The sequence below is a fragment of the Candoia aspera genome, chromosome 1 (genome assembly GCF_035149785.1).
Source record: "Candoia aspera isolate rCanAsp1 chromosome 1, rCanAsp1.hap2, whole genome shotgun sequence".
Lineage (NCBI taxonomy): Eukaryota > Metazoa > Chordata > Lepidosauria > Squamata > Boidae > Candoia > Candoia aspera.
In genome coordinates this window covers 97,034,106-97,059,549 of record NC_086153.1, presented here as the reverse complement: position 1 = coordinate 97,059,549, position 25,444 = coordinate 97,034,106, and the positions used below count along the sequence as shown (strand labels likewise).

Genomic DNA, 25,444 nt, shown 5'->3' with positions numbered 1-25,444 from the left:
AATTCCCTTCTTGTTAATTATACCAGCACCAGGATGAGCGTTCCAAAGGGTGAGGGAGTGGTTAGGAGGCAAACAAAAGCCAAAGATGTGAAACTGATTAGTCTTGACAGTGTTGAGACAGAAAGCACAGTTGCAGTCACGTGATTTCCCACTTAACAACTGTTTTGCTTAGCAGCAGAGTTGCCAGTCCCAATTGTCACTAAATGAGGACCACATGTACATGGTAGATTAATGCTAGTTATAAGTGTGGGGGCTCAGCTTGTGGATCTCTGTCCATTCTGTGCTGCCTTAGACATCCAAGGGTGAAAAATGCTTTCTTCATTAGCTTTTTCATCCTCATCACTTTTGCCTTTTATGCTGTAAATTATACTTTATAAGTGATCAGTAATAAATCCAGCTTTTTATACTACAACATTGCTTACAGATTGATGCTCTGTTGTACAAAAATGAATCTTGAGGTGAGACAGTTCAAGTCTCTTAATAAACAATATATTTTCTTTGCCCAAAAGTAATTTGTCTCTGAATTTAAGATGAGAGTAGACAAAGAGTAGACAGAAATAGATTAACTTAGACAAAAATCCTATGCAATGCCTAGTTTTAACCTAAATGTGCCAACTCTAGTTAAAATTGGTGTTGGAGTTTTTCTCCTTCCCAATATATGTGCTAATGTTTTCACTTGTACTTGCATATATTTCTATATGCATATACATTTGCCAATAGCACCCTTAAAAATGAGCAGAAAAACATATACAAATTAAATTAATAAGCACTGATTATGTTAATTGTCTCTAAAGAAAGTCTATTTATAAAATTAACTCACTCCCATATGTATGTGCTAACTAATCTTTTCTACAGAAACATTTTCCTTTTCCAAGCACAAATAGCAAAAAATAAGAAAACAGGAGTGAGATGGGATGAGTGGCTCTCCTGGGAAGGGAAGGGAAAGACAAGAGAAATGGCAAGGAACAAAACCACATAGAAATGAAACCAGAGAAAGAGCTAGCAGGACAGGGAAGAAAGAAAGAAAAGAAAGAAAGAAAGAAAGAAAAAGAAAGAAAGAAAGAAAAGAGAGGTATTTGAAATGGGTTAAATTCACTAGGCAAGCAGCACTGTTAATCTTCAGAGGCATCCATGCTTTTCAGCAGTGACATCTACAGTCATTAGCATTTTCTGCCCTTTTTTAAGTTACTTCATACCAGTGAATATAAGACAAACCTCTTCAACTGTTGAGTAAATACTGCAAATTTACTCATAACACCTGTCAAAAGGAACACGTTGCCTTTTCAAGAACAGCATCCTCTTTTCTCTTCTAGCTTGCTCAGTCCCTGCCAGCACGAGTGCAGGGATATCCATGGAAACTTATCTACAGTACACAAGAACATGGAACCAGCTTGAAAACTCTGTATCGTAAATCAGCTTCTCTTGATAGTCCAGTTTTATTAGTCATCAAAGACATGGAGAATCAGGTTTGCTCCCTTTCCCTCTCCCCAGAATTTTCTTTTGTATCTGTGCATCTCTTTCTCTCTAGTTTTAGGTATGTCAGATTTTGAATTTTTTTTAAAAAAAAGATTTAGGTTAATAGAAGGCTGGATCAGATACTTTCTTATGTACAAATGTTCTGAGTTTCTCACTGTAAAAACTATTTACAGTACATTGGTTTAGGCTTCTTTTACTACAGCCTTCTCCAACCTGGTACCATACTCCTATGCTGATTGGGAATGATCGAGTGCAAAAAGTTGCCAAGTCCTCATGTACAAGATGGCATGAAAAACTCTTAATATATTTGGCTTGTTTTATATATGAATATGGGGAGATGAAGCTGAGGAATTACAAGCTCTTGTTTCCTGATAATTCAGTATTCATATCTCCACCTCCACCTGTAAACTACAGTCAGGTTATATACAGAACATTTTTCATTTGTACACTTAGTAGATTGGCCATAAATATGTTTTTATCTCAACATTAAAATTATATCTGTTTTACATACTATTTTGACAGATATTTGGGGCATATGCAACTCATGCTTTCAGACTTAGTGACCACTATTATGGCACTGGAGAAACTTTTCTGTACACATTCAATCCTATTTTCAAGGTATGTTTCTGGATATAATTCAAAACTTTTATATGGAGAACAATGTGATTTTTGAAAGTTTTTGAAAAATGCCTTGAAGGTGGTTTTTTTTTTAGTTTTGGTTTTGGTTTAGCATGCTGTTTGAATGTAATGATACTAATTTGTGAGCCATGAGTGATGGGATAATTCAGGATTAGTCAAACTTTTGGATTAGAGTCACAAAGATAGTGCATGAGAGATGCATTCAAAAAATCTTGCCTCTTCACAAAATGATTGCCATGAAATGTATTACAGGGAATAAAACAACTATTTATCAAAACATGAAGTAGCTTTCGAGAGGAACCTTTGTGGGCCCAAATATATTTTTTTCTAAATAAATATTTTCTGCTTTGCAGCATGCCTGATTTCTATTTACTTTTCTATTAAAAGAACCTTTTAAAAATGTCATCAAATGAAACCAGATGGCAGGAGAAACAACCAGTAAGATTGCAAAATGTTAGTATATTAAAAACAATTCCTAGGAGCATAAAGATACAAGATGGGATCAATAAAAGCTGTAGAAACTCCAGGAACAAAGCAGAAAGTCAGTGGCTCAAAAGGAAGCACTAGTTTCTCTTGCTACAGGTTTTTTAAAACTAGGATTAATTAAGTGACCTGAAGTACAAATATTGTGCCAAGCATTTTAGTCAGAAGCATCACATTAAATACTTATTTGATCAACATTTTGTCTGAAACACATTTAGAACCATGTTATTATGCAGCCATCTTTTTGTTTCCTTTTCATTTCAACATGAACTGACTTGTCTCCAGTCAAAGGCAGGTGGCTAAAAGTGTACAGGTAGCCCACAGGGTACAATGGCAATTGGGACCAGAATTTCTGTTGCCAAGTGATATGGTTGTAAAGCACGATGTCATGTGACTGCATTGCTTAGTAACAGCGATCCCTGCAGTCCCAGATGCCGTCGTAACCCCAGGACCACATGGGTCGTTAAGTGGGAAGAGGCAGGAGTCCCAGGCAAGGCGTGCAGGGGTGTGTGCAGGTGTCATGGACAGGCGCTATGGTGCTCAGGTGGGCCAGTGGAGGCTATGAGTGGGTGCTAGGGAGTGAGGAGGGTCAGTGATGGGCAGGGGCTGTGGGTGGGCATTATGGAGCATGGATGGATTGGCAGGGGCTGCGGGCAGGCGCTACGGAATATGAGCAAGCTGGGTTGGGTTGGCGTGGGCTGTGGTGGGTGGGGAGTGCACATGCTACAGAGTGCAGGTGGGTGGGGGAGTGCTATAGAATAAGAGATCCCTGGGATCTCGTACTCCATTGTGGGGCTTCTTTGGAGAAAATGCAGTGGGAGCGATTTATGGGAGTGACTTGTAACCTTCCCTTCCCTATTGACTTTGCTTCTGAGAAGCCGGCAGGGTAGGTTGCAAATGATGATTGTGAGCCGCCCAGGGTCCCCTGTGTGAGGGAGATGGGTGGTGATAAAAATCTGATAAATAAATACATAAATGATCATGTGACCATGGGATGCTGCAACTGTCGTGTGAGCTGGTTGCCAAGCAGTCAAATTTCATTCGTGACTGCAGGGGTGCTGTAATAGCTGGAAATTTGATAGGACTAGTTGTAAGTACCCCTTGTTCAGCACTGTCGTAACTTTGAGTGGTCACCAAACAAGTGGTCATAACCTGAGGACTATGTGTAGCTCTCTAGTTTACTAGTATATATCTTTTGTTTCTCCTAACAAATTACTATATAATGATACACACACACACTGATTATATATATATATATATATATGAGAGAGAGACAATGTGCATGTAGCTTTGCTAGCATGATATCTTTCTTATTAATGTTAATGCCTTATTTCCCATAGGTTTTTAAGTGGAGCGGAGAAAACACCTACTTTATTAATGGAGATGTTACCTCCTTAGAACTTGGTGGTGGTGGGTAAGTTAGTTACATTTCTGAAATTATTAATTGTATTGGTGAGAACTGTGTACTTCCAGCCTACCATGCTTCAAAAGAACGTTTCTCTCTTAACTCTCTAGAACCACCACAGTGAGTAAAGCTTTGATTGGGTGTTTACAGGTAGTCCTTGGTTAACAATGGTAATTGGGACTGGAATTTCTGTTGCTAAGCAATGCGGCCATAAAGCACGATCTCACATGATCGCATCGCTTAGCGATGGCAATCCTGGCAGTCCCTGTTGCCATTGTTAACCAAATTCCACCAGTTGTTAGACGAGGACTCACCCTGATCCAAGACATTCCTGGCTTGGTCCCTCCCAGCCCCGAGCCTCAGTAAGGTAAGGGATGCCCCCTCTGCCTCCTCTTGAACTCCCCCCACCTGCCTATCTACCCTCCCCACATTTCTGCTCTTTTGGCCCTGCACAGCGGCACTCCTCGGTGGTGGTGCTGGGGCTGAAGTAGAGGCCTGGGGCTTTCAGCGGTCTTAGGTGGCTACCACCACCACCACCAAGCCTCTACTTCAGCCTCAGCGCCGCTGCCACCAAGGAGTGCCGCCTCAAGCCCCATGTCACAGCCAGCCATCCTAGCACAAAGCCCCAGCTACCCCCACTGCCCTGCACTCTGCAGGCCTTGCTGTGCCCAGTTAACCTTCACCTTCTTCCTCTTGCTGCTGACGAGGCACGCCTGGCCAGGCCCTATGCGAAGCAGCTGCTAGCTACACCAGGCCTTCTTCCTGAGGCTGTGCCCGCTGTTCTCACGATGCTTTGGAAAGGCTTAAGAAAGCCTTCGGAAAGCTGCTGAGGCCTTCTGAAGCATCGTGAGTGGGAAGAAGATGGCAAAGGTTAGCTGAGCGCGGCAGGGCCTGCGGAGTGCAGGGCAGTAGAGGCTGGTGGGGCTTTGCACTGGGGTGGCTGGCTGCGGAGCAGGGCTTGAAGTGACACTCCACAGCAGCAGTGCTGGGGCTGAAATAGAGCCTCGTGGCAGTGGTGGCTGGTTGAGACTGATGAAGGCCCTGAGGCCTCTACTTCAGCTCCAGTGCTACCGCCAAGTGCTGCTACTGTGCAGGGCGGACAAAAAACCAGAGATGGGGGGAAAGGGGGGGAGTTGAAGTGCCCCTGCAGTTGTAACTGTGGGCAGGCTGCCAAGCACCCAGAATTTGACCATGTGACCGTGGGAGTGCTGCAACAGCCGTAACTTTGGGGAACTGGTGAGTACCGTTTGTTCAGCACTGCTGTAACTTTGAATGGTCACTAAACATATGGTTGTTAAGCGAGGACTACCTGTAGTTCCTGGTTTTCATGGACATGTAAATGCACCATGGATAAAGAAACTGTACTTTTGATTAAATAGTCCAGACCATTAAATAAAGAAATCGAATGTTGCCTCATTCTGTTGACATTAGAAGCCTATACGGCTTATTGGTATGGTTCCATATATTTATTTTATTTTTATTTATTTTATTTTCTATCCCGCCTTTATTATTTTTATAAATAACTCAAGGCGGCGATCATACCTAACACTCCTTCCTTCTCCTATTTTCCCCACAACAACAACCCTGTAAGGTGGGTTGGGCTGAGAGAGAGAGACTGGCCCAAGGTCACCCAGCCGGCTTTCAGGCCTAAGGTGGACTGGAATTTAAATACAGAACCATATTTTAAAGTGTACATATTCTTCCTTTTTTTAAAACAATGATTGCTATAGGGAATACTTGTTTCTGGTTATAACTTAACAGCAGAATTCATCCAATTGTATTAAGTTGTATTTATTCCACTTGAACAAAAGTGTTTATTGATCTTCCTATTGAAATAAATAGAATACTAAAATGCAAAAAAACCCCATTTTGCTGGATTTTCAAACATTTTTGCTTACAACTGAACAAATGAAACCTTCTACATAATTTTCTTTTCTTGGCAGTGGCAAGTTTGGTTTATGGTTAGATGCTGATTTGTATCATGGTCGGAGCAACTCTTGCAGCACATTCAACAATGATATCCTCTCCAAAAAAGAAGACTTTGTTGTACAGGATGTGGAAGTATGGACTTTTGAGTGATGTCCTTGTTGCCTTAAACAAATGGACTTTGGTTTACTGAGCACTCAGTGGATGTTGAAAATTGCAATGTAATTGCTTCACAGTAGAATAGCCCTGGAAGACAGGCTGTTCCATGGTTTCACAGGATTTTAAGGCAAAAATGGGAAAGACTGGTTTATATTTAAAAAAAAAGGCAACTTAGTTAATACCTTACTCTTGTCCTGCCATCATTCCTGCAATATGAATGCAAGATGTTTATGGAAGACAGTTGTGATGTGTGTGTGTGTATGTATGTATATATATATACATATATATAAGCTTGTTTAAAACAGTATCATTTTTTGTAATTGTGAAAGAATACTGTGGAAAAACATAGAGCTGTATAGTACATTCTCTGCGTATTTTTATTCAGTGAAAGTGAAAACCAAAAAGAGGGAGTAGTTGCATTACCAAATTCTACAGCTTAAAGTGGTAGTTTACTTGACAAAGTAGTAATTATGTATACAGCACTTAAAGAGATTTTTTTAAGTATATTTATTGTTTGTAAAGTATATTACTAGGCTGGTTTTCCTTTTAATATTTCAGATGTCAGAATTTCCTAGGAAGATTTATCATTTGAAGTAATATCTTAAACAGTGGTGAAAAATAATTTGATTTCTTAAGAGTTTTTATATTTTGTTTTTTAATTTTGTAAAAACATTTAGTCATTTGTTCCAATTAGTTCTGGGATCTTGTTTTTCGGCAGAACACATTCTGGATTATTTCATACAGGTGCATAGCTAGTGCCCTTTATTATTTGTTCAGTTGGATGATATGCTCAGAGAGAGAGATCCTGTTTTTAATCGGTTATCAAGGTAGAAATGCCTTTGGAAAGAGAAGCTATGTAGTTTGAAGCAGAAAATGGACTTTTAAAGTAATTCCCTATAAAAACCTTTGCTAGAAAAAAAATATTAGCATCATGTTAAATACCTGTAGCCCTTTCTTTTCTTACCTTTTCAAATAAAAAGTTGGATTACCTGAATAAGATTTTCAACCAGGTGTTAATTCTTACTTCTTTAGCAAAATACTTCTTTCGGAGGTAATAAAAAACTATTTGAATAACATTTACATGTAGCCAAAGATTTAGTGGGAGCTGTAATTGAGAATATTTGTTCATTTGGTATGAATAGGGCTACAAATTAATTTAAGCCAAAATGTTTTTTTCTGTTTTTTGCTTCTCTCTGTGATAAACTCTATTCCTAATGTTTATATCAAAATATTTGGGGCCCTTGACATTTCTTTTAAAAAAATCAAATTAAATTGACATGTGAGTAGTGATTTTTTAAAGTGTACTTCTGTGCAAGTGTTGATCCTACTCTTTGTCTGCCATGTTTTAGGTACCTTCACTAAGCATCTGTGCAAAATCCACCTAGTCGGTGAGCTAGTTATATAAGCATGGTTCTTTTCAGCAATGTGTCCCATTCATGATGACATTTTCAGCTAACAAGGGAATAATCAGGAGTAGACATAATACATTAGGATCAGTCTAATGTTGATGAAATTGTGTTTTCATTCTTTCACTCCATATGGACTGGTTAGATTGCAAAATTAATTGTACTTTTCAATTACCTTTTATGTGCAGAAATAAAAGGGAATTTAACAGTTGTATCTTAACTTCATCATGTAAGTTACTACTTGATACAGTGAAGTGTTTACAAAACTTTGTGTACACAATCTTATAGGGCAAACACACATGTTTTGGGATATGTACTTGCAATGGGAAATATGGTGGTAATTGAAGCTTGCTGCAGCATGTACATAAAACAAAGTAAAATGTATCTATCCCATGTACTGTACAAACTTAATTCCAGCACAGAAGTAATAGTCTTGGTCTTTAGCCTTAAGGTACCTGCTAAGACCTGGGACATTAGCTTTTTGCATTTCTTTCCAATAGGTATTCTGACCATCTGTGCTACTCTGATAGATCGCAACTGTCACAATGAGCTGCTATTACCTAACACACTGAAACACTTTGGGGACTCTGAGAGATAGTTTTACTGAATGATGGGACATTTGCAAATTTCAAGCAAAAGATTTTTAGTATCTGAAATGTATCAGTCCTGTTACCTGCAATTGATTCATTATAGTTGTCAGAAACATGTGTTATATATTCCAAACAGTGTTGTCCTATCAAAATTCTACGATCCTTCAAAAACTGTGGATATTGAATATATGTAATGCAGTGCTACCGCAACATTTTCAAATAAAGGAATTAAGCATTCCTGTGTATTATCTTGAATTTCTTTTTTCTCCTCTCCCTACATATTTAAAATTTTTCACAAAGTCCCACATTCTGTCTTGTTTCCTCCAAGAGACAGATTGGGGGTGTTTTGTGGATGTAAGCTGCAAGGAATGTGAGAGTTGGGGGTGGAATAGTTTCTTTCCATGACTTATTCATAAGCATTGCAGCGATGTAGAGCTTAGGCTTCCGGGGATCCAGGGGATCTTTGGTGCGCCAGCATTTGTGACCAGGCTACAGCAGTTGATTCAGTGCGGCTGTGTGGCTTCCATCTGGCAAGACAGGTCTGGCACTGCTCCTGTGTGAGATTGCCAGGCTGTGTGCGGGTGACTTCAGTTTGACACTGGTAATGGATGGTAAAGTGGCCTTATCAATACAGGTCTGTGTGTATGTAGCATATGAATTACATCAAAGTTAGTTTTGGTGGATCTGGAGGTACACTTTTGACTGTTTAGGATCTTACAAGCTATCGCTTTCCTTGACCCTCCTTGGTACCCTAGCTGGCTGACTAAATCCTGGTCTACATGTTATAATGAGTGGTTAATTTGAGGGTGCTGACTGGCTGATAAATAAGCTAAGAACATGTATTTCCCAAGATAAAGCCATTTCTCTTATGTCAAAGTCACTTGGGTGCAGATATTTACCAATGATGATCAAGGCTACAGTGATATGGTCACTTGAACATACCAAGACCTTGTATTCTTTTCTTACATTTCTCCTCAGAGCAAAAGTGGGAAAAGTCCATTTAAATCTTGGACTGGAGAGGATGCGAATGGGAGGATGCAATGAAACTCGTATTACAAGGTTACAATATTGTATTCAGCTATTTCTGTAAATCGCAAATGAGAACAGGCGATTCCCGGAACTGCCTCTCCAGCTTTTTACTTTCCTCATATTGTTCGATATGTTTAAATCCGAACCCTGGAATATTTACTAACCCAGGTATCAGCATTCGAGGATCAGACCCCCTTTCATCAGCTGCGGGAAGCGTTAGCCCAATGAAAATAAAACGTCATTGAGAATCGTCATGGGAGTACTCGAGGTACTTGATCGCTTTTGCAGCGGCTGCACCAGGTAGCAAAATATAAATCGAGGCCAGGAAGTTGGGTGCGGAAGAATTATGGACTGTTTCCGCCCATTTGGAAATGAAGATGAAATCCTGCACGCACCTTCCTTCTTCGCCCAACTCCAATGGACTTGGGAAGAAGTCAGACGGGGGGCTGTTTTTGATCGGTTCTATCAAAGTGGAGCTCCCCGCTTGAGCTCCAGTCGCCGCGTTTTCTCTACTTAAGCGAAGCGTGGCGTTTGATCGCCACCTGGCTGCCAGGTCCAATCAAGCGCCGCCTCGAGAGGCCGCCTCTTTGCCTTCACTCCATAGGCCAGCGAGCTGAGCGCGGTGAGAAAGGGCGGAGGCAGGGAGCTGGGTTTGCTGCTGACCGGCGGCGGGCTCTGCCAGGCCCTCCCGCTTCCTGGGCCGCTGAGCGAGCGGGGGGCCTGCTCGAAATAAGGGCCCCGATGGCCGGCAAGCAAGGAGGGAGCTCGGGCTCATCCCCCGCTGTGACCCCAATAGCCAGCGCTGGCGGGGCGGGAGAAGAGGACGGCGGCTACGACAGCAAGTGCATTTTCTGCCGAATCACTCACGGGGAGGAGACGGGCACTGAGCTGCTGCCTTGTGAGGTGAGGAGAACCAGCCCAGCCGTCCGAGGAAGCGGCTCGAAGCCCCTTTGCCCGGCTTGAGCCAGGCTCATGCCCCCAGCCCGTATCTCCCCTTGGTGTTCACAGGACGAGTGGTTTTGGGGATCGGCTCCCTTTTGACTGCCTGATGCCGAAAGGTCACCTTGTCCTAAGGAGGGGCGGTGAGGGGGCTCTTAATGCCGCCGGCTCTCTTTGGAAAGCAAAACCCCACCCAGGAGGAGCAGCCGAATAGGGCATCCTGATGTCCCTCTTGGCTTTGCCCTGCAACAGAGGCTGAAAAAAGGCAGGGGAGAGTGATAGCCTCCCCACCACCCCCGACACACACACAAATTAGGAAACCGCTGGAAAACCCTTCTCCCTGCAGTAGCACTCCCGGTGGAAAACTCCTCTTTGCAGGAGATAAGACAATGGATGCGTCTGCCATCGCCTCCTGGGCTGGATGCCGTGGTGGGAAATTGGGTAGTCTTGAGCGGAGTTAAGATGGAATTCGCTGCCTGCAGTTGTGGCATTGGCAGCTAGGCTGAATGGTTTTAAAAGGGACTAGGGAGGGTTAAACTATCAGTGGCTACTACTATGATGCCTGTTGGCTATTCCCTGATCCATAGGAAGCATGCCTTAAATCCTAGCTGGTGGGAAACAGCAGCAGAAGAGGGTGCTGCCTTCCAGCCTGAGCATTTGTGAGCTTCCCAAATGTGTCCTGCTGATTACTGTGGGACACCGAAGATTGAACCAGATGGACCAGTGGCCTGATCCAGTTGGGAGTTTTGCTCTGCTCTGCCTGCTTGCTCTCTCTTGCTGGATAGTGCAGCAATTAGAGAATTAGTCATAGAAAGCACATTACATTCTCTCCTTGCTCCAGACATAAACACTTTTTAGGGCAGAGGGATACTTATTTGATAGCATGTCATTGATGCTCTCACAAAATAATTATCAGCATAGGCATGGCCAGTCAAAAAACATTTGTTTTCCAGAAGACAAAACTCTTAAGGCTGCTCCTTGCTGCTAGGATTCTCCCTCCCTTCTTACCCGTTGTCTTTTTTTCTGGCAAGTGGGCAGACTGCTGAGCAAAGCATCTTGTAGGGCCAAAGCGAGGCTTAGGGTTTCTGGAATAGAAAAGAAGATAGTGAACGGTAGTCACTTCTCCAGTCAAGCTCAATTCCTGGTATCCTCATTGTCAGCACCTGATCATTCGAGCATTCACACAATCACAGTCAGGAGGCTGGAATTTCTTTAACTGTTTTAATGAAGCGCAATGAATGGTACAGAAGGCAAGCTGTGAATAAAGATTTCCCGCTCAAACCTAACTTAAAAACTACATTCACTTAGTTAGTCCCCTTTCCCATGAAACCATGTCACTCCCCCTCCTATCCAGATGGTATTCCTGGCATATCTCAACCCCGTGTCCTTGATGTCCTCCATAGCCATAATAAACCACTTCACACTCCAACTTCACACCCCCTCCCACCTGGCAACATGGATTCCGTTCCTTGGAGAAGGAAATGATGGGAGATGCTCCGATAAGGGTTTCTGTGAAACCTTTGATCGGGGGTATCTGACGCTCATGGATATTCATATGGTGTTATCTGCACCCCGTGGCCAGATCCGACCCATTTCTGAACTCGATTTTTGCTGTAGTTAGCTTCTCCTATTATACTTCATTTGCTCTTGTTCTGTTTTTAAAGAGTTATTTTATTTATTTGTTCAATTTATATTGCTGCCCAGCTGCAATTAGTGACTCTGGGTGCCTAACAACAATAAAAACAGTCATAATATAAAACAATAGAAACAGTAACAAAAATTAAATATAAATATAAATACAGCAGAGCGATCTAAAAGCCATGGTGTTAACCATGAAACGGGGCCCTTCCCACACTTGGGACCCCAGGCCTGGGCACATAGCCAGGTCTTCAAGGCCTTCCGAAAAGCCAACAGGGTCAGGGCCATTCTAATATCAGGAGGGAGGATGTTCCAGAGGGCAGGTGCCACAGCAGAAAAGGCACACTTACTGGTGATGGGCAGACAATATTCCAAGCTTCTTTACAAACATTATTTTCAGTGTTCTGTTGGGTTGGAAAGAATAAAAAGTACTTCTGTAGAAAGTCTGGTAGAGCAGAGAGCATGATTTTCAGATATTACTTATTATAAGGCCTGCCTCATTCCTAGCAGCTACTTCTAAACTGAGATTCCGTTGAACACTTGTGGCTGATAAACCACCACTCTAAGTGCATGTGCAAATTTGACCCCTTTTAATGCCATCAGAGATTATTTTCTTAGCGAATGGAATTCTACAATGTAGACCTGTGTATCCTCCTCACTACAACATTCAACTATGTTAGTGAGGTTTATTCCTATGTAAGAGTAAGTAACACTCCCTCCTCCAGTTTTTCCCCACATGATCATCCTGCAAAGTAGGTTGGGCTGCGAAATTAACTAGTTGAAAGTCCCTCCCTAGAAGTGAATATAGGAGGTTTATGAAGATGCTGTTGTTTGAATCCCAACAAAATTCCACAAAGGAGCAGGATGATTATACAATAAAAGCCTAATTTGGAAGCACCCAGCATCTCTTAGCTTTCATCAATAGCCCAAATCCAGCTGTGGATTTTACATTTTTCTATCGCAGTACATACATATGTACTATATATGTATATATAGAGAGACAGAGATTAATAGCACTGAATGTTAGTGCTTATTTATATTACAGTTTCACACAGTATCTGGTATATAGTAGTTAATGTCCTCAAAGAGGTGAAATTTAGGAGTGAAAACATGATTCATTTGTGCTAACAAATTTCTGCCTCTGTCTTATCATTTCTTCCTATTTTTTCACATCAGCTGACTCACAATTTAAGAATGCGTTGTCCTCATTCCCTTAAATTTCTTAATGCGGCCAACTGTCAATCATTTTGACTTCTGCCTTTTTTGCCTGTCTGCTGATCTAGGGTGAATGGATATTAATGACCAAGTCAGACTTGTGGATGCTGTTGAAACATGTCATGATGCAGCTCAAAATATAAGCCTTTAGTGGAGGTTTTGATGCTCTCTGAGCTTGTTTGCTTGCAGACATCTCATTACCCAACTAGGTAGCATCATCAGTTCCTCCTTGCAAGTTGTGGATGAAATTACACCCCCACCAAGATGTTGTGGATGAAATTACACCCCCACCAAAACTGGCAGGGCAAGCTACTGCATATAAACTGGCAGCAAACCCCACACTCACTCACACTGACTAGATGTTATCTAGTTGGGTAATTGAGTTCAACCCTGTGCTATAGATACTCTCTTCTATATGTTGTCAGTTGTTGCTGTGCTGTTGATACAGTTTAAATTATAAAACAGTTGTATCCAAATAGGAGTGCCAGTGCTATGCTAAAACCCTAGCCGTCTGTTTGCTTGAGAACCAATTTAAGGAAAAATATTTCATGAATATTGCAAATGGGAAATAGGACAAAGTATATATTTGATCAACATCTGCAGCTTCTCAGGAGCAACGATATCTTGACTTCTGGTGGGAACATGGCAGATTGTACAGCTGTGCCCGTGGGCTCAGTGGGCGGAGCTAACAACACCACAGTTTTTTCAGGCTCAGGCAGGTTTTCCTGAAGTCCAGGAGTGTTCTCCGGAAAAAGGAAAACACCCGGAATCACCCCATCTGTCCTCTGGATGGCTGCTTGTAGCCAGAAGATCACAAACAGCGTTCACATTTGACTGGCAAGAGCTAGCTGGGAGGCGAGGACGTCACCATTTTCCAAGCTGCGCTGTGGCCTTAAAGGGTAACTAAGACTGGCCACCCCATTTCTAAATCACCCAATTTATATATTTATATTTATATTTATTTATTTATTTATATATATATATATATATATATATATATATATATACATACATACATACATACATACATACATACATACATATTTTAAGTATGCATATCCTAAGAGAGGCTTTCTATAGCAAGGGGCTCTCTTGGTGCTTATTGTTATCTCTGGGATTTTTAAAAAATTCTTTTTCAGTTTTGGACTTCATTCTCCTTCCAAATATAAAGGAGGATTGAAAATAAATAATGGTCTCCCTGTTATTATTTTTGTACTAAATTTGAAGATATTAGCATTTTCCTATACATTGAATCAGTTGTTTTCACCTTTCAGTTTTCTGCTTCTACTTTCCCTGGGGAACAGTCTCTTATCTCACTTTTACTTGTGTAAACACATTCTAAATTATTTCATATCTTCGACTTTCCCTGGTTAAGCTCCTAGGGGGCATCATAATCTACTGCTTGAGACCTGGAGGAGCTTAAGCAGACTTTTTTTTGACTTTCACCGAGATTTTAAACAGATTCTTTCTGACTCCTACCAAGTTTTTATGCAAGACATTCAGGACATTGTGGAAAATATGAAGTCCAAAATGTGTCATCTGGTTGGGGATGTTGGGGATGAAATTGAGGAATTCAACAGTGATTTGTGGAAAATAGGAAGTCCAAAATGTGTCATCTGGTTGGGGATGTTGTGGATGAAACTGAGGAATTCAACAGTGATAGAAAAGTTTCTTCTAAGTGAGATCGGGATTTCTATTGAGATGCTGGATGAAGATCGTATAGTAGCATTGGAGAAATTTAAGGAAGAGAGAAATTTGCAAGCCACAAGTGAAATTTATCTTCTGGAGGAATGCCATGGGAAAAAAAGGGGTTATTATGTATGAGAGGTTTTCTGAAGAGAAGTTGGAGTTTTTGAAGGGGGCAGCTGGGCTGTTTGATCTTTTTTTTAAAAAAGCTGTGTACATTGTGGGAATATGTAAATGCTCTGGTTTATTCTGAAGTGGGATAAGTGTTAAAGAATATTTATCTGAATTACTTTTAAGGTTTGGCTGATTTCATTTATCTTTAATGATCTGGATTAAGATTAATAAAGTATAAAGAAAAGTCTACTTGGATGGTTTTGGGATTATTAAGATCATTAAAATTGTCGTATTAAGTACAATGGCAGACAATTTATGTGCTTTTTAGTTTGATTTTTATTATAGTAGACAGTAATGTATAGAATAGTATGAAGGGAATAATTAAATAGATGTTATCTTTGGGGAGGGGGAAGTTGTTTAGAAGGTTTATATGTATTTTTCTTTTCTTTTTTTTCTTTTAATATAAGAGGAGGGAGTAACTGTACTTAGTGATTTTTATAATGTGCCAGTGTGGAGTGATTTATAGAAATAATGTGGTTTTGGTCTAACGTAGAGTAAGGGATTATGGAAATTTTTTGTATATCCTTGCTGTTAAAAGTCAGAAGTCACATCTTTCTGTAACTTTGAAAAAATTTTCTCTTGTGTTTTCACACCTTGGTTTTTTTCTTTTTGTAGTTTTTTGTTTTTTCGTAGCTTTTATCTTTGCTTGAAATTTAATAAAATTCTTATTTAAAAAAAAGGAGCAATGATATCTCCAATAGCTGCCAATGAAGCTGTTTCTTTCATGACTTGCCGTTTGTCAGTAAGGCAATTTCAATAACACATTCTTTTTCAAATATTCCATTAGCATGAAGACTTGGTATGCTTCCGAGATATCAGACCAGGAGCTCCTCATCATTATTTAGTGGTACCAAAGAACCACATTGGAAATTGCAAGACTCTTAAGAGTGAGCATATACCATTAGGTAAGTGGACAGTTGCCTCTCTTAATATTGGCATGGAGGAAGGAGAAAATCGATGTGGTAGCTAAGAATCAACACTGGTGTAAGGATTGCCTATTCTAATGGATATCAGACTCATAAGCAGGGTTTCAAAGATATCTGATTTACTGAAGAATAGTATGCAGGATCGCAAAGAAAGCTGAGAATGATGAAAGCGCGGCAAATTCAAACTAAAAACCCTCGGTGCAAACGAAATCCCTCCCCCCTTAGAATCTTCCCAAGTCCACAATCCCAGGTGCTTCTAACGGTTTCTGATGGTCTGCGGGAAAAGGCCTTGAACAGATAACATAACCCAAACACATTCCATTGTCTTGATTTCACATACAGAGCTTGGTACAAGGTCTCACAGCAGCTCCCTCCCAAACAGAAACGCACGTCAGCGCCATGGCATGTGAAACATTACGATGTATAAACTACATTGAAACAGTGAACATGACAACTGGCTTGATAGTACATAACCAGTCTAAAACTGTTGTTATTGGTTTATAGCTCTGTACATATATGGATGGGTTAAGGACAAGATTAAGTATCAGTATCAGGAGAATTCGGAGCTGAATGTTTTCCCAAGTATTAACAATTGTCCCCTTGTAATTGCTAACCAAGACCCCCTGCCCCAGCAAAATGGGTGGTGTGTTTGCTAGTATTTAATTTTTAGGGATTGAGGAGAACCCTTTTGAAGCTAGAGACATGTTTGGATTGATGGGAGCATAAAGTAGTTTCACTCATAGAATTGCTGCCATGAGGGGCATGGCAAATCACAAAATACTCATTTATTAGGAGCTAAAATTATTTCTCTAGATATTCTCCACCATATCATTGAGACCGTTGTGAGGCCCAAAGACATCCATGTAAATATATGTATAGTGCTAAAGGCAAGTAATTTGCAGAATGCTGCCTTTCTACTCAGTTCTTAAATTAAAAGAATCTTTGAAAATACAAGGTCAGATGGGACAGGAAGCCTGGATGGCACCAATGGAGTATGTTGTGGCCCACCATATGCCCACCTCCTCTGTAGTGTTTGGCTGGACTCACATGTTAGTAAATCATCTCTTGTTGAATAATATCTGGGTGCACATAATGTTTTTAAAAGTATGGGGGTTTTTTGGTGGGTACCCACATTTAAGCATGCTTCCCACACTCACCCCAAGGACAAATTAATGTTGCCCCTGCACTTTTTCAATGCCTAGTTAAAGATACATTTCGTTTCAAACTTTAATTTCCTTTTATTCTGCTTAACTGGGTTTCAGGATTCTGTTGTTTCTTTTTATAATAGATATGTGTGTGCATGAACAGTTTTATTTAAACTTTTATAAACTTCTCAAGAATCCTTTAAATAGCAGTTGATTAATGCGTACTTGGGTTCAAATACACATATAAACAAAATAATTTGTGATATGTTAAAAACATAGTTCCATTATTTTTGGTGTCCTCAGAATCTAAGTCGGGTTTATTTAAGAATAAGTCCCAGGGAAGTTAAACATGATTTAACAGTGCAGATCTTTAGCACTGAGTTGCTGAACTTCACAGATCTGATTTTCCTTCCTTTTTTCCTCTGACCCATTTTGACAGTGGAAAGAATGATGGCAGCTGGAAAAGCTATCCTTCAATGGAGTAAGTGCACTAACTTGGATGATATAAGGTATGTTTCCAGAAAGAAAAAAAAATGTAATACTCATTACTATGCTGTTCAGAAGTAGCAAGATAAGTATATGCTGTATGATTGCATTATAGGAACTACTATTGGAGCTCTTTTGAATTTGGCTTTAGGAGAGTACACAGACATGCCCCATGGTAATTCAAAAGGCAAATGTTTTACATCTTTAGATGCTTTCAAAAGCCTTGCTAGAAAGCATCATTGAAAACATTTTTTAAGAAAAACGAGCATTAATTGAATATCTTGTCCCAGAAGTCAAATTCAGTAAGAAGTCAACTCCTTTACGGAATTGTGTTTAAGCATCCACCAGGTAGCCATGGCAACTCATGAAGTAACAAGAGGAGCAACATACTTCATGATCCCTCTTCTCTATCCAGCGTGGAAACTAATAGAGGGGTCAGATAAAGGATGCTCTTTTCTGCTTGCCAAAATAGATATGCGTCAGGGTGCCCTGACTGTTCTTGCCAAGCTGTAGTCTTGTCTTCACTGACCTTTGGTCAGTACAAGAAAACACCAGCATTCCTGCGTGAGTCCAAATGAAAAGAAATTGCAGCAAATATTAGTATGAATAATTGGTGCTATAGACTACAAAAAGTTAGGAAAGGGCTAGTTTGTTGCATGGAACAGGGTAAACAATTTAGCCCTCATGAAAAACATGAGTGGCTAAATAGAATTTCCTGCTGAAGGTGTCAAGTTGCTGCAAAGGTTCAAATCTTTATGGATCAATGTGCCTTGATCATAGGATCCTGGACCCTTGCTTGATGTATCTGAATCATTGCTGCCACTTCTCTTTTTCTAGGATGGGCTTTCACTGGCCTCCATTCTGCTCCATATCTCACTTGCACCTTCATGTCCTGGCTCCAGCTAGTCAGCTGGGATTCTTGTCCCGAATGATATACCGAATCAATTCCTACTGGTTTATAACAGTAAGTATTTCACTATTCATTTAATGACTTTTACTGCAGCTGTGGATGGATGATATTCTAGAGGTGACGGAATCATCCCTGAGGGAGCTGGGGGTGTTGACGACCGACAGGAAGCTCTGGCGTGGGCTGGTCCATGAAGTCACGAAGAGTCGGAAGCGACTAAACGAATAAACAACAACAACAACTGCAGCTGTTAGAAAAAGCTGTCAAAGGGTTTCATTATAATTCTGCAGTTTTACCCCCCACCTTGTTCATTAATGGATACTTGAAGGTAATGCTGCATGAAATATTTCATTTACAGTTCTCATTGGAACTGAATTGCCTGAACTGAATTGCCATACAGTTCTCAACTGAACTGAATTGCCATCCTTTATGAACCCACTATGCCTATGCTATTCCAGATTTATGCTCCTGAGGAATATTGTTATTCCTATTCTTGTACCTAATTATTAGGGCTGTGGATTGTTTTGAAGGGGAAAATGTATTTTGAAGTGTGCAGTGTTTGTGTAGCTGTTCTCTTGCTATGTCTTTTCCTGAGATAACATGACTACTGTCCATAGTTTATAGCCTGATCTTAGAAAAGAGCTGCGGACAAATGCAACGTGTGTACCATGAAGCACCTTTCCCCCTTCAATTCTAAACACTGTAGAGTCCTGCTAATTATAATTCCATTTGACTTAGTACTTCCCATTGAATTACATCTGAAGTATCCCCATCAGTTTATCAATTGCAATTTGATAATTGTGTATATTTTAGCAGCGGATTTTTAACCACAGTTCAAAATTAAGTCCAGGTAACCATGGATAAAGTTGCAACCTACATTTAATCCATTTGTTTAGGTGCTTTTCTTTAACAAGGTAGATGTATGTAAGAGACACATGGCCTATGCACGTTAGCTCTGCCTCACTCTCCCCAATTTTCTCATGTTAAGCAGCAAACTCTGAAAAAGGTTTATACAGTAAAATCTTAATGGAGCATTAAATTATATCATTTGCATCAATTTACAACATTTGTGTAATTATGTAATTGATGCAAATGGAATCATTTGGAGAAAACCTTGATTTAATAACCACTAATCCATTAAATGGGGAGGGGGGGTAGAATCTGGACAAAAGGTCTGTTGCATCCACAGACCTTTGAACTGAGAATTTACTGAATTTGGCATTGAAATTACCCTCATCCTTCTTTCAGACCCTGTTGTTCATTGTAACTGAGGCAGTACCAGAATATACCTGACTCTGTGAGGTTAAGCCAATGTGCTCAATTTTGTACCCTTAATTCATATTTAAATATCCTATTCCAGCCAAATATAAGTTAGAGTCCTAGCAGGAAATAAAGATATGAATTATTAACAAATGACTGTTTTTACGTAAAACAAAAGTTTTACATAAAAATAAATCTTGATTGGTTTGATGAAGCATGCTGAAATTGTAACCTAACAGACAGAGTAATGGGAAGTAATCTATTCGACTTGGGGTGTTTAAGGCCAAAATGGTAATTCATATAGCTGAATGCTAAATTATTTTCTCTAAAATATTGTGATATTGCTGGAAATAAAAGCTTTTAGTTTATTTCAGTAGGAGTAAATCAAACACATGATAACTTAGTTCAGAAGAATTTGTTTAAAAACCGAAATAATGAAAGGAAAATAAAGTCTCACAAGGCATGACTGTCAAGGAAAAACAGTTATTGTCAAGAAAAAAAAGTTACTGCATCCAAAATAGCTCTACTGCTTTAGAGAAGTTAAATTTTTCAAAATAAATAAGGCTTTCAAATGTAAAATTTAAAGCAAAAGGAACACTGTCATAGCATACCAGCATTCTACAAAATGTAGTTCTAAAATGTACCAGCATTGAACTTGATCAGCTATTTATCAGCTATTTATTAGCTATCTGTGGTTCTTACTGAAGAAGTCTCATTTAGAAAAATGTATTACCCTAAAAACTTGAAGGAAGAAACATGTTCTTTTAGATCCATACTTGTTTCCATCAAACAAAAGAGCAAATTTCATTTGCAAAAGCTTTTGATTCAGTAGAAAATTTTCATCAGTGAATTAGGGAAAATGTGCTGTTTCCCAGTCCCACAAGTGCTCTTCTGTGTCTTCCTTTAGAAGGGTGGCTTCTAGAAGAGCACAGGAAATGCTTCTAGGTCAGTGTTTCTGAACCTTGGTAACTTTAAAATGTGTGGACTTCAACTACCAGAATTCCCCAGCCAGCATGGCAATGGAGAGGACAATGTAATCAGCTATCTTTTTGATAGTCAGGGCAGCAGAATCCACACTGAGTGCTTCCAGTAGCAGAACTAAATTCTGGCTTTAACCCTTTCACTCATGTGGAGTCCACACTATTTCTCATCTACCCTAGAAATTGAAAAAATTCCTAATTTCATTAAGTTCTTGCAAGTTCTTTCAGAGAACATTTGCAAGAATGTAATGAAATTAGGTTTCATTAGTTCTTAATAAAGTAAGAACTTTATAAACATTACTGCCCAGTTGTACGTGAGATGGACGGTAAATAAATATGACAAACAAACATTTGGGTGTTGCGGCAAATCTGTAACCTGATTCCCTTTAGCAAGGTTAATGTAATACATGTGAATACATTCTCCAAAAATGGACTCTTGAAAAATACCAAGGTTAAATGTTTTTTAAAGGCAAAATTTGCAAGATCACCAACTCTTTCGATTTTGTCTGAAATTCCAAGATTCAGTGATCTCATAAGGAACCCTTGACTAAGCAAGTGAGGAGACAAGGCCTGAAAAGGGTTGGTGACCCCTTCATCCATTGTGTAGGAATCTGGATTAAGCCCAGTGGGTTCTGCTTATTTATATAAATTACTCCATTCCTGGTTGCCTCAATAGATTTTCTGCTTTGTAAATGTGTTTTGGAACAATCTTATGGCCTTCAAAATGATACTGTATAATTTCTGGAAGGTACTAATAAGCCATGTGCATTTCCTCTTACACAGGCCGAACAGCTGATGGAACGGCTGAGGGCTGAAAGCACTACAAGCTGAGAGAAGCCTGCTCTAAACTGTACCATCTTTCTGACCTCTTTCTGATTAGAGGGTTGGATGTAGTTGATAACACGTTAGACTTTGTAAAACAACTACTGAATTTGCTGCTATATAGTGTTTGAACTAGTTGTTAGCAAACACTGTACATTAAATTTCTCAGGCAAATATCTGAATGCAAGAACGTATAAGATCTCAAGTATCTATCTGTTCAAATGCAAATAACCTTGAAATGTATGAGATGCCATTGAATTTTAGTAACTGTATCAGACTTTTGACTGTTTTTGTCTTAACACAAGGTTTGTGCCTATACAATACATTCCCAATCTTTTTAGTATTGTCTTGGTGCTATATCATATCACTTAAGTGTACATGATTACAGGCACAGAGTGGCTAACAAGCCATTGTCCAGAGTATGACTTACATCTGTACTTTCAATGTGACTTTAGTTGGTACATTGAACTAGAGTAAGAATGTGTGCTTGAATATGAACAGTTTTAAATAATTTTTGGTATGTAAATGCATGTATTGAAGTAGTTAGGGAGTAATATAACAGTTTAAAGTAACCCAATAGTTTGTTTAGACCTAGGGTCTGGCATAAAATATCAAATTACACAATATGGGTCTTGGATTAAAATTTATAGTTTAATCATCAAGGATGCAGAAACTGTAGACTCTGTCAAACTTGGCATGAAATGACTTTCACAACCTTACTTTTTAAACTACATATGCAGGCATTCACACAGATCTCTTACATGATTTCAAGCAAGCACTTACTGACATTGTGTGTTTTAGCATGCAGTAGACTAGTACTCAGAGTATGCCAAAAGTAACCCATGTTCTGTTCTTTATGGATTTAAAACCTGAATTCTAGTTATTCAAAATTTAGCACGTATTTTAATACGACTGCTTTTAAGTTATCTAAAAAGATTCATTCGATTTAGCATTAAGGGTGTGGGAAAACCTGTCTTTTAATCATGTTCAAATGTTAATGTGCTAAAATATAAAGAGACTGCTCTGATACTTTATGTGATGGAACTGTGAAACGTACTATAGCTTAATAGTGTTATGAAAAGGAAACCTTTAATAAAAGTGTTACCCATAGAACTCTTGAATATTCTTTGATACAGCTGAATTTGGAAATATTGACTACTAAGTTACTAGATTTTTTTCAACATGAGGGCAAGTTGCCATTTTGTCAAACACCAGGGTCATAGTCAAATTTATAATCTGAATTCTAGTATACTACTAAAACAAAGGCTTTTCCTTAGCATATAAATTTGAAGGTACCAGCTCTTAAATATGAAATTTGTAATGTAGCAGAAAGTATTATTACTAATTTCAAACAAGTCGATCACCCTCTTACACACATCTGTGATAGATTATCACTTCTAACTTAGCATTTGTAATTTGAATACTATGTCTCATGAAACGTATTCAGTTGTTTTCAACCATACATGTTTCTGGCTTATATGTTCACTGAAGTCCTTTAGTAAGTATGTATTTCTTGCTGCACAGGCATAAATTAACGACCAAGTCTTTTAAAACTTGTTTTCAGTTTATGACAATTGCTTCTTTATATCCTAAGCCAGGCAGCCATCTTGATGTTTTGAGGGCTTTAACACACTTCTGAATTAATCATGCAATAGTTGAATAATCTTTATCTTATTCAAGCAAAGTGATAACTATATTATCATCTTTTCCTTGCCAAAGCATTTCACCTTCAAAGTCAACCAGGCCATGCTTCCTTGCTCTTAAGAGGACACCCACTAGTTTATTGGAGATAGTCACATATCTATCAAAGAGCTGTTTAAATGTTACTCTCACTTGCCCATCTTGCCCCCTCTTTCCAATGCTACGTATAACCAAGCATAGTTCTTCCACTTCTTTGCCTATGTGTGCATGTGCGTGTTTTCCTCTCTGCTCAGTTTTGGAGCCTTCAGGTGGTCTCCCATAAGTGGGATCCCCTCTCTCGGTGCGTAAGGTTACAGGGTTGTCACTGCTAAATGGGTTTCGTTGCTGATAATCCACATGATCCTTGGACCAGCTCTGCCAACTTCTTGCAAGTTCTCCAACAGTGCCGTGACAACTTCTTGCCGCTTTGGTATTCTGTGTTTTGCTTTCCTCCATGCCATAAACAGGCTTGGTGGCATATAACGGAGAGGAGGGGTCTGGATTTGAAAATGTGAAGACAAGAAAAATAATTACAGTAGAAACCACCAAAACTATATTGCATGATATTCTCTGAAAATAAAACAAGTTAATCTTTCAGGAGCCCTAACTTTTTTTTTCTCCCTGTTCAATCATGTCTGATTCTCAGAGACTGCCTGGACAAGTCCCTGTAGTTTTCTTGGCAAGGTTTTTCAGAAGTGGTTTGCCCTTGCCCTTTTCCTAGGGCTGAGAGAAAATGACTGGCCTAAGGTCACCCAGCTGGCTTTGTGCCTCACGCAGGACTAGAACTCAGGGTCTCCCGGTTTCTAGCCGGTGCAATAACCATTACACCAAACTGGCTCTCTATAAAATTTTACTTATGTTAAATCTAAGGTATCACAGATAATTTCAGATCACAAAGAATATCATTCGTGCCAGATTACGCACAATGTCTCTCAACCCCCCCGCCCCCCAAAATCTGGCAACATAATCTGAAATGAATAGAACTTGCGCCAGTCTACAAAGGGATCCTGCTTTTCAGGTGTGTAAAGTCAAATCACCTACCCATTGATCTTGCCTTCTGGTGACTTCATAGACATGTCCATGCAGATGGGTAGCTACTTATTTATTGGTTATATTTTCTTCCATTTTGTTCAGAGGCTCAAGGCAGCATCCTTCCACCTTTTTTCCACAACAAAACTATGAGATAGGTTGGGCTGAGAAAGCATGGCTGAGGTTAGACTTGAACCTGTGACTTTCCCATCCAAGTCCAACACCTTAGCCACCATGTGTCCACATAGTGTTTTTTGCCTGCAGTACAGAAATGGGTTGCAAGTGTCTTCCAGGATGTTTTTTGCCTTTCCAGTCTAGGATTTGGGGGGGGGGGAAGGGTCTCCCATCCAAATCCACCGCTGCTTAGGTTTTTGAGACTAAGGCTGGCTAGATGCTGCCGGACTTTTGTGGTGGCTGATGAGCCATATTACTTCTTTTTAAAGGGGACTTAAAACAGCATCTAGCTTCATCATCCCTGGGACTCCATTTCTAGCCTTTCCTCATTTCAGGCACAGCTTTAACCCAAATAAGTGAAAAACAGCTAAACCCTAAATTGTAAAATCAGTTCTATGGAAGTGACATTATACATGTTAAATGAGCGCAAGAGTGCCTCAATTTTCTGAAGTACATATACTGTTTATATTTATTTCCGCACACAACGCCTAGTCGTGAGCAAGGTGATCAAAGCATAATTAACACTAGAATGAAGTTTGTGCTTCCTTGTACTCACTTATCCCGCGGGCTGAATGTCTCTGCCAGAAGGCGTCAGATCTTGCCTTTGAAGCACGGCAATATTTTGCCTTTAGCGGGTATCACGCTAAAAACGTCCGGCTTGGACTGAAAATAGCTGACCAATCCCCATAAGCCTCGCTAAAGGGTGGCGCTTCCATCTCACTGCCGAACACTTCCTTAAGGTGGAGCGATCGTTCAAAATATTATTTGTGGTTTCCGGTTACTTTCATACAAAAGCAAATGATATTTTGAATCTTTCTGCTCTGATGCTGACCGCCAGCAACTCTAAGCGCTCAGATCTGCTTAGTGGATCCCGTCTACCGTGAACCGATCCACTCATCCCGAAGTACAAATTCAAGGGACCACCGAGTCGTTATGTTTCTCAGCAACCTGTGGCTCTCCGTTAACAATAAATATTGCAGATCAAACCCCGCAAAGAACGTTATGAGCCTCGCCGGACTCAACTCTTCCCACCGGCTTTTTTTTTACTCGTCCTACAGCCGAACTACTGAAAAATTACAATTGATTACCCCAAGTTGCATGGCCCAAGGGTCCGTAAGGATGTGCCATGCAACTATCCGAGCAAAGGCGATGACCTCACGGTCATCGCCTTTGCTCGGATAGTAGCCACCACCTTCTCCCCGGCCAGCTATTCATATCAGTAACAGTAATAACAACCCTTCCCTCGCAAGTCCCGGCGCTCCACTCTTTC

General features: G+C 39.9%; 3 protein-coding genes across 5 annotated transcripts in view; 2 read left to right on the top strand and 1 right to left on the bottom strand.

Moving 5' to 3' along the window:
* Nucleotides 1-8,321, top strand: part of NCOA7 (nuclear receptor coactivator 7) — an 87,971-nt gene extending 79,650 nt beyond the window's left edge. For all 3 annotated transcript variants that reach the window (XM_063310367.1, XM_063310359.1, XM_063310375.1), the window contains 4 exons: nucleotides 1,314-1,466; nucleotides 1,999-2,094; nucleotides 3,939-4,012; nucleotides 5,947-8,321. In XM_063310367.1, the coding sequence (XP_063166437.1) occupies nucleotides 1,314-1,466; nucleotides 1,999-2,094; nucleotides 3,939-4,012; nucleotides 5,947-6,082 (459 nt within the window). In that variant the 3' untranslated portion in view covers nucleotides 6,083-8,321. The remainder of the gene's footprint in view (nucleotides 1-1,313; nucleotides 1,467-1,998; nucleotides 2,095-3,938; nucleotides 4,013-5,946) is intronic.
* A 1,428-nt stretch (nucleotides 8,322-9,749) lies between these two features.
* HINT3 (histidine triad nucleotide binding protein 3) lies at nucleotides 9,750-22,404 on the top strand. The gene is made up of 5 exons (XM_063310388.1): nucleotides 9,750-10,016; nucleotides 15,553-15,670; nucleotides 17,276-17,345; nucleotides 18,160-18,286; nucleotides 21,253-22,404. Exons 1-5 carry the CDS (start codon nucleotides 9,855-9,857, stop codon nucleotides 21,298-21,300), a joined length of 525 nt encoding a protein of 174 aa, XP_063166458.1. The 5' UTR covers nucleotides 9,750-9,854; the 3' UTR covers nucleotides 21,301-22,404.
* On the bottom strand, nucleotides 22,362-24,133 carry LOC134502189 (actin-binding Rho-activating protein-like). Its single transcript, XM_063310399.1, has 2 exons — nucleotides 24,013-24,133; nucleotides 22,362-23,468 (listed from the first exon to the last, which is right to left on the bottom strand). The coding sequence occupies exons 1-2, from the start codon at nucleotides 24,014-24,016 to the stop codon at nucleotides 22,963-22,965; spliced, it is 510 nt and encodes a 169-aa protein (XP_063166469.1). The 5' UTR covers nucleotides 24,017-24,133; the 3' UTR covers nucleotides 22,362-22,962.
* Between the last annotated feature and the right edge of the window lie 1,311 nt (nucleotides 24,134-25,444).